The sequence below is a fragment of the Numida meleagris genome, chromosome Z (genome assembly GCF_002078875.1).
Source record: "Numida meleagris isolate 19003 breed g44 Domestic line chromosome Z, NumMel1.0, whole genome shotgun sequence".
NCBI lineage: Eukaryota > Metazoa > Chordata > Aves > Galliformes > Numididae > Numida > Numida meleagris.
The window spans coordinates 16,883,398-16,898,084 of record NC_034438.1 but is presented as its reverse complement, the minus strand read 5'-3'; the positions used below and the strand labels follow the sequence as shown (position 1 = coordinate 16,898,084).

Genomic DNA, 14,687 nt, shown 5'->3' with positions numbered 1-14,687 from the left:
ATGTTTAGTTCATCTCCACTTAAATACCAGTTACAAAGTACTATTTCAATGCTGGCAGGAAAAGCATCACTGAAATATCTGAGCTCAGACCCTAACTGCCATGATCTCTTTTTGCACTTTACAGCAACTGTCCTCAAAGGGAGAGTGCATATTTTTCCGTCCAGAATCACTGTGGCCATGAGGCAGATGCCGTGCTCTCCCTGGCTCCCTGCGTGCACAGGACAGAGCTGTGCTGCCAGCAGCCGCCGGCCTGAATGAAGGTATGCATCCTTCTTGTTTCTTTTTTTTTTTTTTTTTCAGTTGTGTAGTTTTTTTTTTTCTTTTGGCAGTCGTCCTTGAGCATTTGAGACGGATGTGAGGGAGTTTTCAGTCCTCATGCAAAACAACCAACTAAACATAACAGATTACATCAGCTCAGGCTTTTCAATTCCTGGATGGCAGTAGAGTGCTAATCCAACCTTCATCCTGGATTTCATAAACTGAAACAAGGGAGGCTGGCAGGAGCAGCGCTGCCGGATTGAGGAAGCTGACGACGGTGCAGCATGTGGGCAACACGCTGTATAAAGCTCATAAACTTGTAGGCTGATGTGTGCAGCTACTGCTTTGGATTCTGTACCGCTGCTTCCCTCTGCACCAGGCGCCGGGCTGAACACCGCAACCTGCTCCCTGGAAACGAGCGTTGGCCCCTGCGAGACATGAAGGGCTTCCTGTTGCTCACACTCCTCCTAATGCCTGCACACGCTGGAGCTGCTTGGAGTGCGAAATACGCGGTCGATTGCCCCGAGCCCTGTGACAGTAATGCGTGCAAAAGCACCTTGCGCTGTAAGCGGACGGTGCTGGATGACTGCGGCTGCTGCCGGGTGTGTGCGGCAGTGCTGGGCGAGACATGCTATCGCACGGTCTCGGGTATGGATGGTGTCAAGTGCGGCCCGGGGCTGAAGTGCCAGTTTTACACTGAGGAGGATGACTTTGGTGATGAATTTGGTATCTGCAAAGGTAACGACATTCACATTGCATGCACCCGCTGTGGTGATTTGACAACAACCTACACGTAAAGCTTGCCTCCTGCTTGGAAGGTCTAAAATGAGATTTTTCCAGCTCAGCTCTTAGCCAAGAGGAAAGTGGGAAATACCTGCCTTTATCAAAAGGTGTTACATGTAGGAGGGGCCAGGCTTACTGATGGGAGAGTGTTGTTTAGGACTGGGGACATCCGTGAGGAAGCACGGATGGGGTGTGTGCAGATAAGATTTGTGATTGAGACTTCAGAGACCCAGGAGCTGTCCTGACCCCTCTGCTGAGCTGCATGGTGGCTTTGTGTAGCATGCAAAGACCTTAATCCTGTGAGTCCAGCCTTGCCAGAGGATGTCGTGTCTAATTCATTCCTGCCCGTGAGGTGCTCAGCTGCTCCGGGGACGTGGTCAGGGCAGGCAGAGCCCTGTGGCAAGAGATGGGGAGCGGGAGGGAGCGGGCTGCGTCTGCCTGCAGACACTACCAGGTGGGCTGCACCTCTCCTCAGCTCAGCACTTCCCAGATAAGAGCATCATTGCTCTGTGCAAAAAGGAGGATCTTCTAAAGGAGAGAAGGAATTAGGTTGCTGAGAGGTTGGAGAAAGCTTTTAAAATAAATCATTAACATTAATGCTTTACAAAGCATGAAAGCAGGGAGTTTTTCTGCATTTGTGTGCCACTTCAGTGAGCAGACACAGATATGCCTCTGAATAACTTCCTTAAACACAGAGGCGTCTTGGCATTTAAATGTTAGGAGTATTAGTAGTCATAGTGAAAGGCATGACTGAGGACCAGGCGCTGCAAAAATCATTCAGGCTGACTTACACAGAGCATGCATTTATTTACCTTGGGATGTAAAAGTGGATTCATGTGCATGTCTGAGGGAGAAATTCAAAACCCTCATTTTGTTTCTAAAGGATAGAATTTACACATAAGGGTCATGTCTTTGGTACATCCACCAAAATTATTTTCATGAAGTAGCTGACCGATCTTCAGTTGACTAAAATTATTGTAGTGCATGGTACCATCTCTAATCACTTCAGCAGCTATTTGAACTATTACTTTTCACTATCCTCATATGAATGTCTTTCAATAGCACACTTAAAAAGGAAAAAGAAATGATGAGGGAGATGAGATCTCAATCTCTATAGGTGAATTTTGGAAGCACTCTTGAAAATATAAAGTAAAACCTTTTTTTTCCCAACGAACCAAAGAAAATACTCTCAGTCAATCCATAACTTGAGCTGAAGTTGTAAATCAGTATTTAAGACTTGTACCACACATAGGTGGATTTGCACTAAATATTACAGGGTTCATTTCTAATTTCTTTTTTTCATCTCTGCTCAGAGACAGCATGATCTCCTGTACTTATGTGAATGCCATCAGGCAAAGTGTAGGGACAAGTATTCTTAGCTTAGGTATCCATTTATAGCTATTTTAGCAGATTACCTACTAATTTCAATAACCTTTCTGTTTGCAATAGTTCTTGGAATCAGGGAGGCTGGATTCTCTCTAATGTCATGCGACTGATTCATTTTTAGGTAGTGGACAAAAAACCTGAACTCCCCGTTCTTCAGTGTCTGAATTCTGGGATGGGTAGTGCATGCACGGTGTGTTTCAGAGCAGTTTTCTGAGTATTAATTCATGTACTTTGTGATTCTTACCTAAAAAATGCTGTAAGAGTGTTCATATTCTTATCAGCAGCAATGTCACTGTTGTTCAAAACAGTCTATGAAGACTGATGCTCTGCACTTTTATTAGTGAAATACACTTCTGTAGCAATGAGAATCTACTCTTGCTTCCCTTAAATCACTGCAAGCTACCTGGTAATTTACACAGGAGCAGACCCCAGCTGAACATAACTTCGAAACAGCAAAATTGACTAAAATCTCCCATTTTTGTCAGACCTTAAGAGTATCATCGATTATTGCATAGCCCTTTGGACTCAGGCTTATTTCCATTCACTTGTGCTCAGCCTTGTGTCCCAGCCTTCTGAGCTGAGTACCTGAGCACCCACAACACACGGATTAAGGCTTCGTGGGATGTGTGCTCTCAGCCCTGTTCGTCCTTCAGGGAGGACTGTGGACACACAAAATTTTCTTTTGACAAGGTGTGGGTTTTGTTTTATGTGGACAAAAACAAATCAAAGACTGTACATGCTTGGAAAGGAGGTATATGAACTCTTGGTGAAGTTGTCCCAGCTGTGATGATTCACTGTGTGATGCCCAGCAGGGAACTGGTTGGTTTTCCAGTGCTTTTCCCTTACAGAAACATGCCCAGTGGGTACACAGAGAACTGTGAAATGTTGGCTTCATTTTGGGGCACTAGCCTGATTTTTCAGATACACCATGCTGTACAGAAAAACTAAATATTTGCATTGGTTCAAGAGAAGACTGGACAGAGAAGGATAGACCTGTTGTGGGATGTTAAATGTACAGAAACTATGTCTGGCTTGGGAGATCCTTGGGCTCAAAATGGGTTAGAAAAGAAGAACATGACAGGAAGGTATTGTAAGTGCTTACTGTGGTCATTGCCCTTCTGGACGGTTTTGTGGGAGCCTGGGCCACCTGTGTCCTTGGTCCCATCCAGGATTAATCTGCTCTAAGGACTAAAATGGGAAGCTCTCTGGGACTCATCATTTAGGGAGACACCTGTGTTGGAAAGGATAGTCTGAACATATGGACCTTTCTCCTGGCATGTCCCTTCAGCTGATCTCTTTTTGGGGCATTTGGAGAGGGGATGTTGATGCTGGACTTCCTGTGTCATTGTCTCTTAACCTCTGGTCCTGGAAAGGTACAAACAGCAACGCAGAAGATGACGAGGGCTGTAACCCCAGGTCTCACACCTCTGGGGAAGTATGCAGTCTAGCAAAGGCACATCATGCCATCCACTATCATGCAATCTGTGTCCATTCTGGGACGGGGCAAATCCTCTCCACTTAATTTAAACTTTGTCCGAAAAAAACATTAGTTTCCAGCATTTTGGGACATCTCTATCAGCTTGCTCAGGACTGGGAGATTTGAAACGGAGACTTTATGGCAGCAGATTCAGAGTACAGACAGGCAGAATTTGTGCCATGATCTTCTGAAGCACGCTCACTCTCGAGGCAGTAGGTGTGGGTGAGCTCTCTGCTATTTGTTGTATGCAGGCAGACCTATGCTCTCCGAGAGCTCTTTGCATGTGTGTTGGGATGTCCCCAGGAGTGCTCCCCATGTCTGGGGATGCAAGGGTGTGCTGCCACCCTGGAGAGCTCCTTGGGGTTGCACAGGGCACCTGCCGTGCCATGGCCTGCTTCACCCCAGCGTGGGCAGCACCGAGTCTGTGAATCCTCCAGACCAGGTGATCAGGTGATCTTGTGCCCAAACAGAGAGCTCAGAAGCTTTCTGAAGTATTATTCTTTTCTAAATGCAGTGCTAAACCTATAACGGCATCCTCTATGACTGCATATTCACGTTTTCATATCACCTTATATTTGCATTTTAAGACTACAAGAGTTTCAGAAAAGGGTAGCACATTGTAAACAGGCTACAGGAAAAGGAATGATGTATATGATGTGTATAATGTGCAGAAAGGAAAATCCATGATTGCTAAAACTTGAAAACACTTGGAGCAAATAGTCAGCATCCTGAAATGCCTTCATTAAAGTTTAGCTGGCTGCCACTAAAAGGTTTTCCACTTTTAAGGACATAAGCAGGCCAGATATTGAGGGTGCTGGTAGCTGATCTGGATCACTGAGGACTGCTTTGATATATCACTTTTTTTCAGAGTGTCCCTACGGTACTTATGGCATGGAGTGCAGGAAAACTTGCAACTGTCCGTCTGGCATCTGTGACAGAGTCACTGGGAAGTGTCTGAAGTTCCCATTTTTTCAACTGTCTGCTTCAAAGCCTTCAAATCGACGAAAAATAATTTCGCACACAGGTAAGACCTGCTGGGGCTGCTGATTTTAGCAGAAACCTCCTTGTACATAATCTACTAGTGCGCTGCGCGTGCTGTGCATGAGCAGTTTGTACTTTGGTGGAGCTGCGCAGAGCTAACAGCACAAGGCTTCCTCTGATTGGCAGCTCCCTTAGCATAAGGCAAGGAATTAGGTGAGCGGTAACACATGGTAAAAACATTCAGAAATCCTAACATGCGAGAAATTCTTTGCAGCTGTGGAGTGCACTAACAGTGCAGTGTCACCTGTGCAATGGGAGGATATGCGAGGACTTGCATCAGCCAGCTAGATGAAGTCCAGATGGGATTTCATTACATTATATTACCTCTGTCAGCTAATATATGGTAAAAATAACATATTTTTTCTCATGAAGACAGAGCATTCTATATTTTCAGATGTCAGTGATCTGTTTAATGAAGTGCTTTAGTTTAGTTATTTATCACAATAGATCTGGAATAAGTTCTGATGTTTTGTATTGTGTCTGAAACCGGCAACAGATCTTTCCAGACTTATTTTTTTTTGAAAAAAACAAAACAAAACAAAACTATGAAACATATGAAAAACTGAAGTATTTTGAGGAGGGAGGAAGTGAACACTGAATTTTTTAATGCTGGGATGAACTTTTCTTGCCATTTTGTTTATTTTCTCGATGATACTGATGTATACCTATCTAACAATATTTACCTTAAATACAAACACCAGTCAAAATGAATACAAATGCAAACATTTTAAATAAGTATCAGAGATTTAATTCTAGACCTACTGGGAGCTTCTCTGGGATTTCACCCCAAACACTTTGAATTTTATTTCTCCTCAAACTGCAGTTTTGTTGCCTAGTTTTGATTTTCTCTTGCTATATATAGCTATCTAGAGCTTTTAGCATTGATACCTGTCATGTTTCTTCCACTCTCTGTTTAGAAAAGCTTAGACAGAAACAAACTGCTTGACCTTATGCTTGTACTGTATTTAAAGTGATTGTTGAAAAACACTTTGCAAGATGGATCAGTCCTGCTCCCTTCTGATTTTCCTCTGTGATTTTGTTCTTTCACCTTTTCAGGTGTTTGTCTTGTTAATGAAAAAGGGGGCTAAAATATAAGTAAAAAACGTTCCTTGCTTTTTACTATACTTAGTTTATTTTTCAGATGTATTCCAGATGCTATACTTAGTTTACATTCCAGACCTTCCTTTTTCATCAATGCCTCCAGACCTCTCCACTCCCTTGACTTTTGTCCCAAACCTTCTGCACCCTCAGTGCATATTATCTTATCCCAGACAATGGATGAAATTCTTATCCCATCGAAACAAGTGGGACTTTTTAACCCATGGAAATATTCACACTGATTTCTATCCCTCAAAAGTGAATCACTGGATGTAGACCAGGTGCTCTGAGTGTAGTACTTCATGGGATGATTGCACAAGGTTTCGTTTAACAGTGGTATTCAGAGGTGGCTATACAATTTGGAACAGATCCTCAGCTAACTAAAACAGCTGTGGATGCTTCTGTATTTTAATTGGGTGTGTTTCTGGCCCACGTAGGCCATAAATGCATTGTGCCTACATTTATCCTGGGGACTTTCAGGCTTCCAGAGCGTGCTTCTGCATATTGCAATGTGGTCACCTTCCCTATCAAACAGTAGGGCAGTGGCTGCCACACATTGCCCTGGGCCAGCAATTCCTGCCAAGCAACCTCAGCTGCAGCTCAGGAATCAGCATGAAACAGGGACTACTTCCAGTAGACAAACTGGATATATTTTACCTTTTTTTTTTTTTTTGTAAGAGCGCCTAATGGCATGCATCAGGTTGTTGCATGCCAGCTGGCCTCGGTCTGAGCATAGCTGCAGCTCCAGCCCTTTGAGGACATGCGGCTGGGTTCCATGTCATGTGTGAGTGTAGCAGTGAGAGCTGGAAACCAAATTCACATCACCTGCCTTTTGCTTAAATTATTAGGAAACACATCTGTCTTATTCCATAATTTGGCAGAAATTTTGCAACCATATAACTGGCGGCATTCAGGTGGATTCCTGCAAAAACAATTGTCAGCTGAGACTTTTCTGAAATGTTCCTAAACCAGGGGCACTGCTGTAGGAAACTATTCTAATTCCCTTGTTTCCATGAAATCTACTTTATTATGTTTTCAGATAACGACATGGCATCAGGGGATGGCAATTCCGTAAAAGAGGAATTTGTGAAGGAGAAAGCAATTCGCACCCCAGTGATGAAGTGGCTAAATCCTCGCTGATATTTACTTGTGCTAATAAGACTTTCAAAAGAACACATTTCTCACAGATTATTGAATATGCAACAACACACTTTAAGAACAAAGTAAATCTATAGCATATGAAAATGTAACCTCTGCAGGCCAATTGTGATTCTGTTTTTCATGAGAAAAATGTTTACTTAAAAATAGACTGTACAGTGTATATGATTTTTGATATTTGTTTTGCTAAGTATTTGAAGAAAGAAACATTGGGGATCTCTGAGTGTATAGTAATATTGAAAAAACAGCACAATTCATTTAAATAATATCAAAAGCCCATTTTTGCAGCTTCAGTCCAGGAAAGCTCTCACTGAATTCTGTTGACAGTTTGGGTGAATGAAACTATGGGTGTGGAGCCAAGGCAATAAAAATGCACGTCAACAAATCCCAGGATAGAAAGGAATGCCCGTGAGTCACGCCAACAGAATAACAACAACATAGGAGCTCAGTGGTGTGAATTAAATAATCCAGTGTTAGTCATTTGTCATTTTCTCCTATTTGAAAGTTTGGTGACAATTACTTGGAGATAAATACACCTTTCTTCAGGGAGAAAAGACATTTAAACTTGTATATCACGAAGAACTTAGCTGAGACAATGCAGGCATATACCATGCTAAGGTAGACTTCTGAAATTAAATTCTGTACAGGCAAAAGCATACTCAGTAAATTAGACTGATTTATAGAGAAGGATCAGAAAAGAAAGAAGCTGCTTAGCGTTATTTAAATAAGTATGCTGCTATAAAGCAGCTGTTTTGGTGCTCTTAGAGCAATGTCTCCATTTCTTGGGGAAAAGCAGGTCCAAGGTCAGAGGCCAGCAAATGGACCTTTACCCTTTCCATCCTCATCACGGGCTGCTGCTCAGCTGTGACTCTACTGGAGCTCATCTAATCAGACGTAAGAAAACTCGGGCTCTCAGTTAAGTGACAGGGCAGCCACAGCTCACAGAGTTCCACGTGACCCTGCTGGAGCAGGGGTTGGTCCAGCAACCTCCAGAGGTCCCTTCCAACCTCAGCCATTCTGGGATTCTGTGATACTTTGGTGTCCAGCCCTTTGTTTCTTACGTGCATGAGCAAGCATCCCCATTTTACCCAGTATAATTTATATACTTCAGAGTGTTTTGGGAACAGGCAGCATCCATCATTCAATCCAAACTGGATTATATATTTGTAACACAAAACTCCACAGGGAGATAGGTTTTCTGATACGTTTGGAAATGACTGGATCTTCAGATAAAGGAAGTGAATGTAGTGTATCAGAATGAATCTGTGCTGCATGAGTTCAGAACTGTCTCATAAGACAGGAAACTCACTTGGAAATGCACTTTGAACTGAATTGCATATTCACTTTGAAAGCAATGTGAGCCTTGACAGTGACTTCAGTGAAAGAAGGAGCACAGAATACCAACGCCAAGGTTTTGTGCAGGATCTGAAAACTTACTTTATAACTACAACCAAGAGAAACTCCGAAGCCTTTAAGAAGTCCAGGCCTTGATCCAAAGCCAGCTTCAGTGAAAGCTGGTTGCTTACCCAAGAGGGAAACGCTGAGTCATGCTGTGTAGAGCAAAAGGACAATGTCTGCCATGGACTTCAAACATCAATGTGGCAGCATGGGTCCATGATAATCCAGGAAACATAAAATTCAAACTAGCAGATACCACATTTTAACTTGTACTGAATGTCTAGGACTAAGAGGGAGAAATCCTGTCTTGGGATATTTACAGGAAAACATGTAGATACTCATCTACTGATATCAAAAGCAATCTTCTGCCAGTTTCAGTGAGAGCAGAATCAAACCCACGCTCTTTCAGCACACTGAATCGCATTATTTAAAGAAGGTAGTAAATATTTGCATACATTATTGTTGTTTTACAAGTGTCATAAATGATGTTATGTGTTCTTGAATGTAAATCTAATAAGCTGGTTGATTTTAAAAAGTATGTGTTACTATTGTTCAATAAAAAACATCTGAAAGCATCACTGTTGTGTTTGCCCATTAATGATGATACTGCTAGTGACTGCATAGCCTCTAGGCATGCTGACTAGGCAGTTTTGTTCCCAAATCCATATAAATGATTTCACGATGTCTGCATCTACTTGGTGGATTTGCTGGGGACTTTGCTGAAGCCAAGAGGTAAGGGAATGGCCTGTGTCCAGAGCAGCTTTGTGCCCAAGTAGCTTGTGTCTCTGCCTTCCCACCATCTTCACAACCAGGTGGCTTGGCCTAGGTTGTCTGCTGGGGGAAGTCCCTCCCTAGCTTACCCCTGAGCGCAGAACAGGTTTGGGAGACCTCTTGATGACCAGGAATTTGATTTGCCAAATGGTTACAGCCTGTGTATTCATATGTGGCAAACAGAAGATGAATGGAGAAGGAGTGGGACATCTGCAGACTTTTTTGTATGTTTTCTTTTTGCAAAATGCTTTTGCATTTCCTCAGCTATCCTGGTGATAGATTGCTCCACGCAGATTAGGTTCCAACATGAAATTATGCTGGACGAAAAAGTTATTCATCATTCTTTCAAACTTCTATCTAAAGTTACTACTGGTAAAGGAAATAATGCAAATGATGAAAGGATTACTACAGGAACAAGCGCTCTTAACCTGCCACTGTATTTTCCAACCTCTCCTGTCACATCTGTTCTTGCATCACATTGCACACTCTAGGTCTCTTCCCCAATATCTGCAGGCGTGGAATTTCGTAGACTTTTTTTCTTTTCTTTACCTAACCCTGCATGTTTCATTCTTTTTTTTTTTTTTTGGATGACCTTTCCTTTTACCACAATCCTGAATTTAGATACAGATGTTCTTCTCTCCTGGGGTAAAATGCATAAGATGGATAATCACACAATGCTCTTGGGTCACACAGCTTATAGATTTGGTTTTAGTGAGGCCTTATCTTATTTCCAGTATGAATATGTTTGGGAAATAGGTCTCATTTCTAGTAATTTTCCCAACATATTTTCCCAACTATTAAAGAGTAAACTGGCAACACGTGTACTACGTCTTACTTCATATTTGATGCGCTGAGTCAGTGATAAGGACTATGTTGCAACATAGTATAATAGTTTCTACTACATTGCATTATAGGATGTTGCAGACATCGTTACAGTACAAACAATATATCATCATATGCTTTGGTGTGACATCTGACATACACAGAAGAATGTAAAAGACTCAGATATATTCAGATATATCCCACCCACCATTCAAATAATATAAAAAATATATTTCCAGGATAGACTAACTTTTAAAGACAAGCAGCTGTATCAGCTTCAACTGCACAAAACATCTTCAATGTATGCAGACATTCACACAAGTGTTGTTACACATACCACTGTCTAATTACCAGAGTGTAATTAACAGTACAAATTTGCCTCTGTGATCTGCTGAGATGTATGTATTAGAGCAAGCACACTGAAGTACATGTTTTAAATGAAAATATATTTGTTGTCACCTTTGTACAAGCTTGATATTTATTTAACTGGACTGTCAAGTCACAGCAGCGTTTTGAAGGCATTTCCTGACACCTGCAGAGTTGGTAAATATTTCCTGTTTTTGTTGTGTCTATTGAAAATAGGAATTTTACAAGTTGGAACTGATAACTTGACAGGCACCATGATCCCCATTGGGCAGGTCTTAATGTGGTTTCCTCTGGGGTTTGTGACTGTCCCGGACTACCCTTAAGCTGACAAAATGGCATGTTCTGCCTTTCTTACTCTCCCAGAATAGGCACCAGCACCATTCAAGCAGAGCCATTTGTGTGTCTATGTTCTGGGCAGCCAATGATGCAAAATCTAGATGCATGGCTTAGTTTTTGCAGAATGAGCAAGTATAACAATTTCATAAGCATTAATAAAGCAAGAACTCTGAAAGCTGAAGCATGGCTTCCTCTCTCTTAAGCAGCAGTTTGTGCACTTCTGGGGCAGGCAAGATGCTCTGTGTAAACATACAAACCTGTGTTTGGATAAGGATCAGGACGGAGATTTCCTTAGTATGCTGTGCTCCTGATCCTCCCTGATCCCCTCCCAAAGCAGCCGCAACTCCCACTTGTGTGCTGGCTCCTTTCATACTTTTGAAAGCCATCATGTAAATAATTACCTGAAAATTAGAGCAACAGCTAATTATGCACCATCTGATCTTCACTGATCCAAGGAGGATGAGGTGAGTTTTTCTTGAATCAACATAATTTGCGCAGTTCTCTGTCTCTCTGCAAGCACCAGGCTCACAAAAGCATTATTTGATAAATTAGGACAACTGAAATCATATGAACATTACTTGAAAAAATCTTTCCTCCTCGCAAGAGAAACATCTATTTTTGAAGAACAAATAATAGATTGGAATGCCATTGAAATCCAAACACAATATTAGTATGTTCCTGAAAAAAAAGGTACAATGCTGAGGGAGAATGGACAAGAGCCCTTGCAGCTGTGTCACACTTTCCTGTTTGTTATTTTTAGTTTTCTATTCCTGCTTTTTATTTTGGGCTCTGCTTTGCTTCCTATGCAGCTTCCCTTTTACTCCTGTACAGCTCTTTCTGACATACTTCAGGCATTTGGCCTTTATTTTCCTTCTATTTTTTTCAAAGGAAATCCAAGCAGTGCTGTCCAGTTTCAGGAATTCATGTTTCTATTAGCAGTGGTTGAGTTCTTGATTTTCTGAAGGCATTTAGGAAATCTACATTGCTACTTTTCAGCTTTGAACATTATAAGTCTTTGTAAGCGTAAGAAAATAGCAGCAAACAAAGAGAATGCAAGCCTGCTCCTTGGTATGTCCTGATCCTCTTTTCACCTGAGCAACACCACAGTTCCAGGATGGCATTTAATAAAGAAAGGAATAAAAATGGATTCTGGCTTTAAAACAGTGTACTATAAATAAGCTTTTTTTCCTATTCTTATTTGTACGTTGAAGGTTTGCAATCTTATACTTAATTGAAAAGTCGTGGCTGTCAGGCAAAATCCTTGGTGACTGGGAAAAGAGAAACGTTTTTAAGAAAGGGAGAAAGGGAGACCTCACTGTGGCCTTCCAGTACTTGAAGGGAGTTTACAAGCAGGAGGGAGAGCGACTTCTTTTTTTTTTTTACATGGTCTGATAATGACAGGACCAAGAAGAACGTCTTTAAATTAAAAGAGGGGAGATTTAGGTTTAATATTAGGAAGAAATTTTTCACTCAGAGGGCTGTGAGGCACTGGCATAGGCTGCCCAGAGAAGCTGTGGATGTCCCATCCCTGGAGGTGCTCAAGGCCAGGTTGGATGGGGCCCTGGGCCAACCAGGGTGGTTGGCAACCAGCTCAGGGCAGATGGACTGGGACTGGGTGAGCTTTAATTTCCCTTTCAACCCAAATCATTCTGTGATTCTATGACTCTCTGTTTCTATGACTCCATGATTCAACCTATCATATGACATATTGTATGGTAGCAACCTCCCTGCTATAGGCAGGAACACCTCCCTCTAGACCAGGTTGCTCAAAGCCCTGGCCATGAATGCTTCCAGGGAGGGTGGCATCCACAACCTCACTGGGCAACCTGTTCCAGTGTCCCACCACCCTCACAGTAAAGAATTTCTTCCTAATATCTAGTCTAAATCTACACGTTTCCAATTTAGAGTGATTTCCCCTCATCCAGTCACCACATGCCCTTATAAATAGTCCCTCCCAAGCTTTCCTGTAGGCCCCCTTCAGGTACTGGAAGGCCACTACAAGTTCCTCCCAGAGCCTTCTCTTCTCCAGGCTGAAGAGCCCCAGCTCTCCCAGACCGTCCTCGTAGGGGCGTGATTATATGATTCTATGAAGCTATGACATACAGCTTGTTTTAGATCGGGAGATGTTATCACCCGTTAAGCTGTACCACAAATCTCACATTACTGAGTATTTTGCTAGCAGGCGAGGACCCATACACACAGAATTGGTCAGTAACATCAGCTGATGTCTAAAAAAGGATAGAGATGTGGAGGTGGAGACTTTGTTTTCCAATAAGTTTAACTGCTACTGTGCATCCAGCAGTTCAGAAGACACTATCCAGTTGTACAGTCCAAAAGGTGTCATTAAAAAAATTACGCTAATCTTTGAAGATTTTGAAAATGATATAATAATTTCTGGGACTTGAGTCCCAAGAGAAATTGAAAGCTTATGTTGTCAATGTTGATGCTGGCCAACAGTAGTTATAATGCCAGAGCAAGGGATGAACAATGAAAGTGTCCTCTTTCCTCCTGAATCTTTCTTCTCACGATTTTAAAAACCTTTACTAACTGCCAGAGTGGGCACACACTAAGTGTCCAACCCATAAGGGCAAATACCGCGATGCCAGAAATCTGATGACATCAACTAGGAAGTGCATGCTAACTGGCCTCAGCTCTGAGTTTATCTAGGGTAAAGCCATCTTTCAGAGCTGCTGCTCATCTTAAGGAACAACATAATTTAATAGTGAAAATGAACATGTTAGATTGGGATGAAAATCCTTCTAGCCTAATGATCTCTTCATAATGACCCTTAGTTCCCTAACATCCATCCAAACTGCCAGTCTTTTTCCCAGAACCTCTTCAGGACCTAGAAGTTCTTTCCAGCAGCCAGGTCAAAGCTTCACTGATGTTACTGCAGCGTTACCTTCAGTTGGATGAAGGACCAGCTACATTTTTCCACATGAAGGTTGGCCATAGCCAAGAGAGTAGGGGACTGCCCCTGGAGGAACTTACCAGTACGGATGGCAGAGATGCTTGGGCTGTGCTGCAGAATAGCCCCAAGAGAGTTGGCTGTGAGGGAAGAGGTTGGGCAGACGGCAGTCTCGTCACTTTATGAACTAGCGGCTCGACTGCATTTCTCACACATTTCAGCCCAAAATAGGAGGGCTTCTGTGAAGCCCTCTATTTTCCTCCATTTAAAGTGACTCTTTTGGGAAAGAAGCATCATCCAGTCTCAGCCTCTGGCCCCACTGTGTTCATTCTTTGACGTGAGCCCCATAAGCCTCCCAGCTGTCCACAACATGTTAGCAAACTCAACTGTGGGGCCTGCAACCGCTACTCTGCCCCTTGCCAATTGTCTGTGCAGAACCCCAAACGAAGCTCCTTGTGGATGCCTTTGCAAAGTGGAGGGTGGTTATCAGTCACTTCATTTTAAATCTCCTTTTCCTTAGGCATTTAACTTTGCTGTAGTCTCATCAACAAAAAGAAAGGACCAGGCTTTAAAGCTGTGGAATGGCTGCAGCTCAGGGGCAAGCCGCAGCAAAGTGCCAAGTGATGTGGCAGTGGCTGGAATTAATGGGAGGGGAGAAGATAATAACCCCAACTGTCCATGTAGATTTGAGCCTATAACCAGCTCAGTGGCCAGACACTGGCCTCTCTTGTATGCTGGATAAAAAATTATTCTCGGGACATTTAATTTCCTGGTATCAAATTGGTGTGTAAAAAATATCTTTCTTGGCTGATAGATGTGAACAACCTGGTTCAACGTGTGAGAGTTTCTGTCCATTCCATTTATTTCTGTCTTGCAAATTGCTGT

At 42.5% G+C, this 14,687-nt stretch overlaps 1 protein-coding gene across 1 annotated transcript; it reads left to right on the top strand.

Moving 5' to 3' along the window:
• ESM1 (endothelial cell specific molecule 1) lies at nt 421-9,174 on the top strand. The gene is made up of 3 exons (XM_021381235.1): nt 421-996; nt 4,773-4,928; nt 7,083-9,174. The coding sequence occupies exons 1-3, from the start codon at nt 696-698 to the stop codon at nt 7,181-7,183; spliced, it is 558 nt and encodes a 185-aa protein (XP_021236910.1). The 5' UTR covers nt 421-695; the 3' UTR covers nt 7,184-9,174.

Excerpts from the sequence above, each read along its gene's own strand:
- ESM1 (XM_021381235.1), top strand. The coding sequence starts at position 696 with ATGAAGGGCTTCCTGTTGCTCACACTCCTCCTAATGCCTGCACACGCT. Across the intron at positions 997-4,772 it reads TGAATTTGGTATCTGCAAAG|AGTGTCCCTACGGTACTTAT; the intron begins GTAACGACATTC and ends ACTTTTTTTCAG. Across the intron at positions 4,929-7,082 it reads AAAAATAATTTCGCACACAG|ATAACGACATGGCATCAGGG; the intron begins GTAAGACCTGCT and ends TTATGTTTTCAG.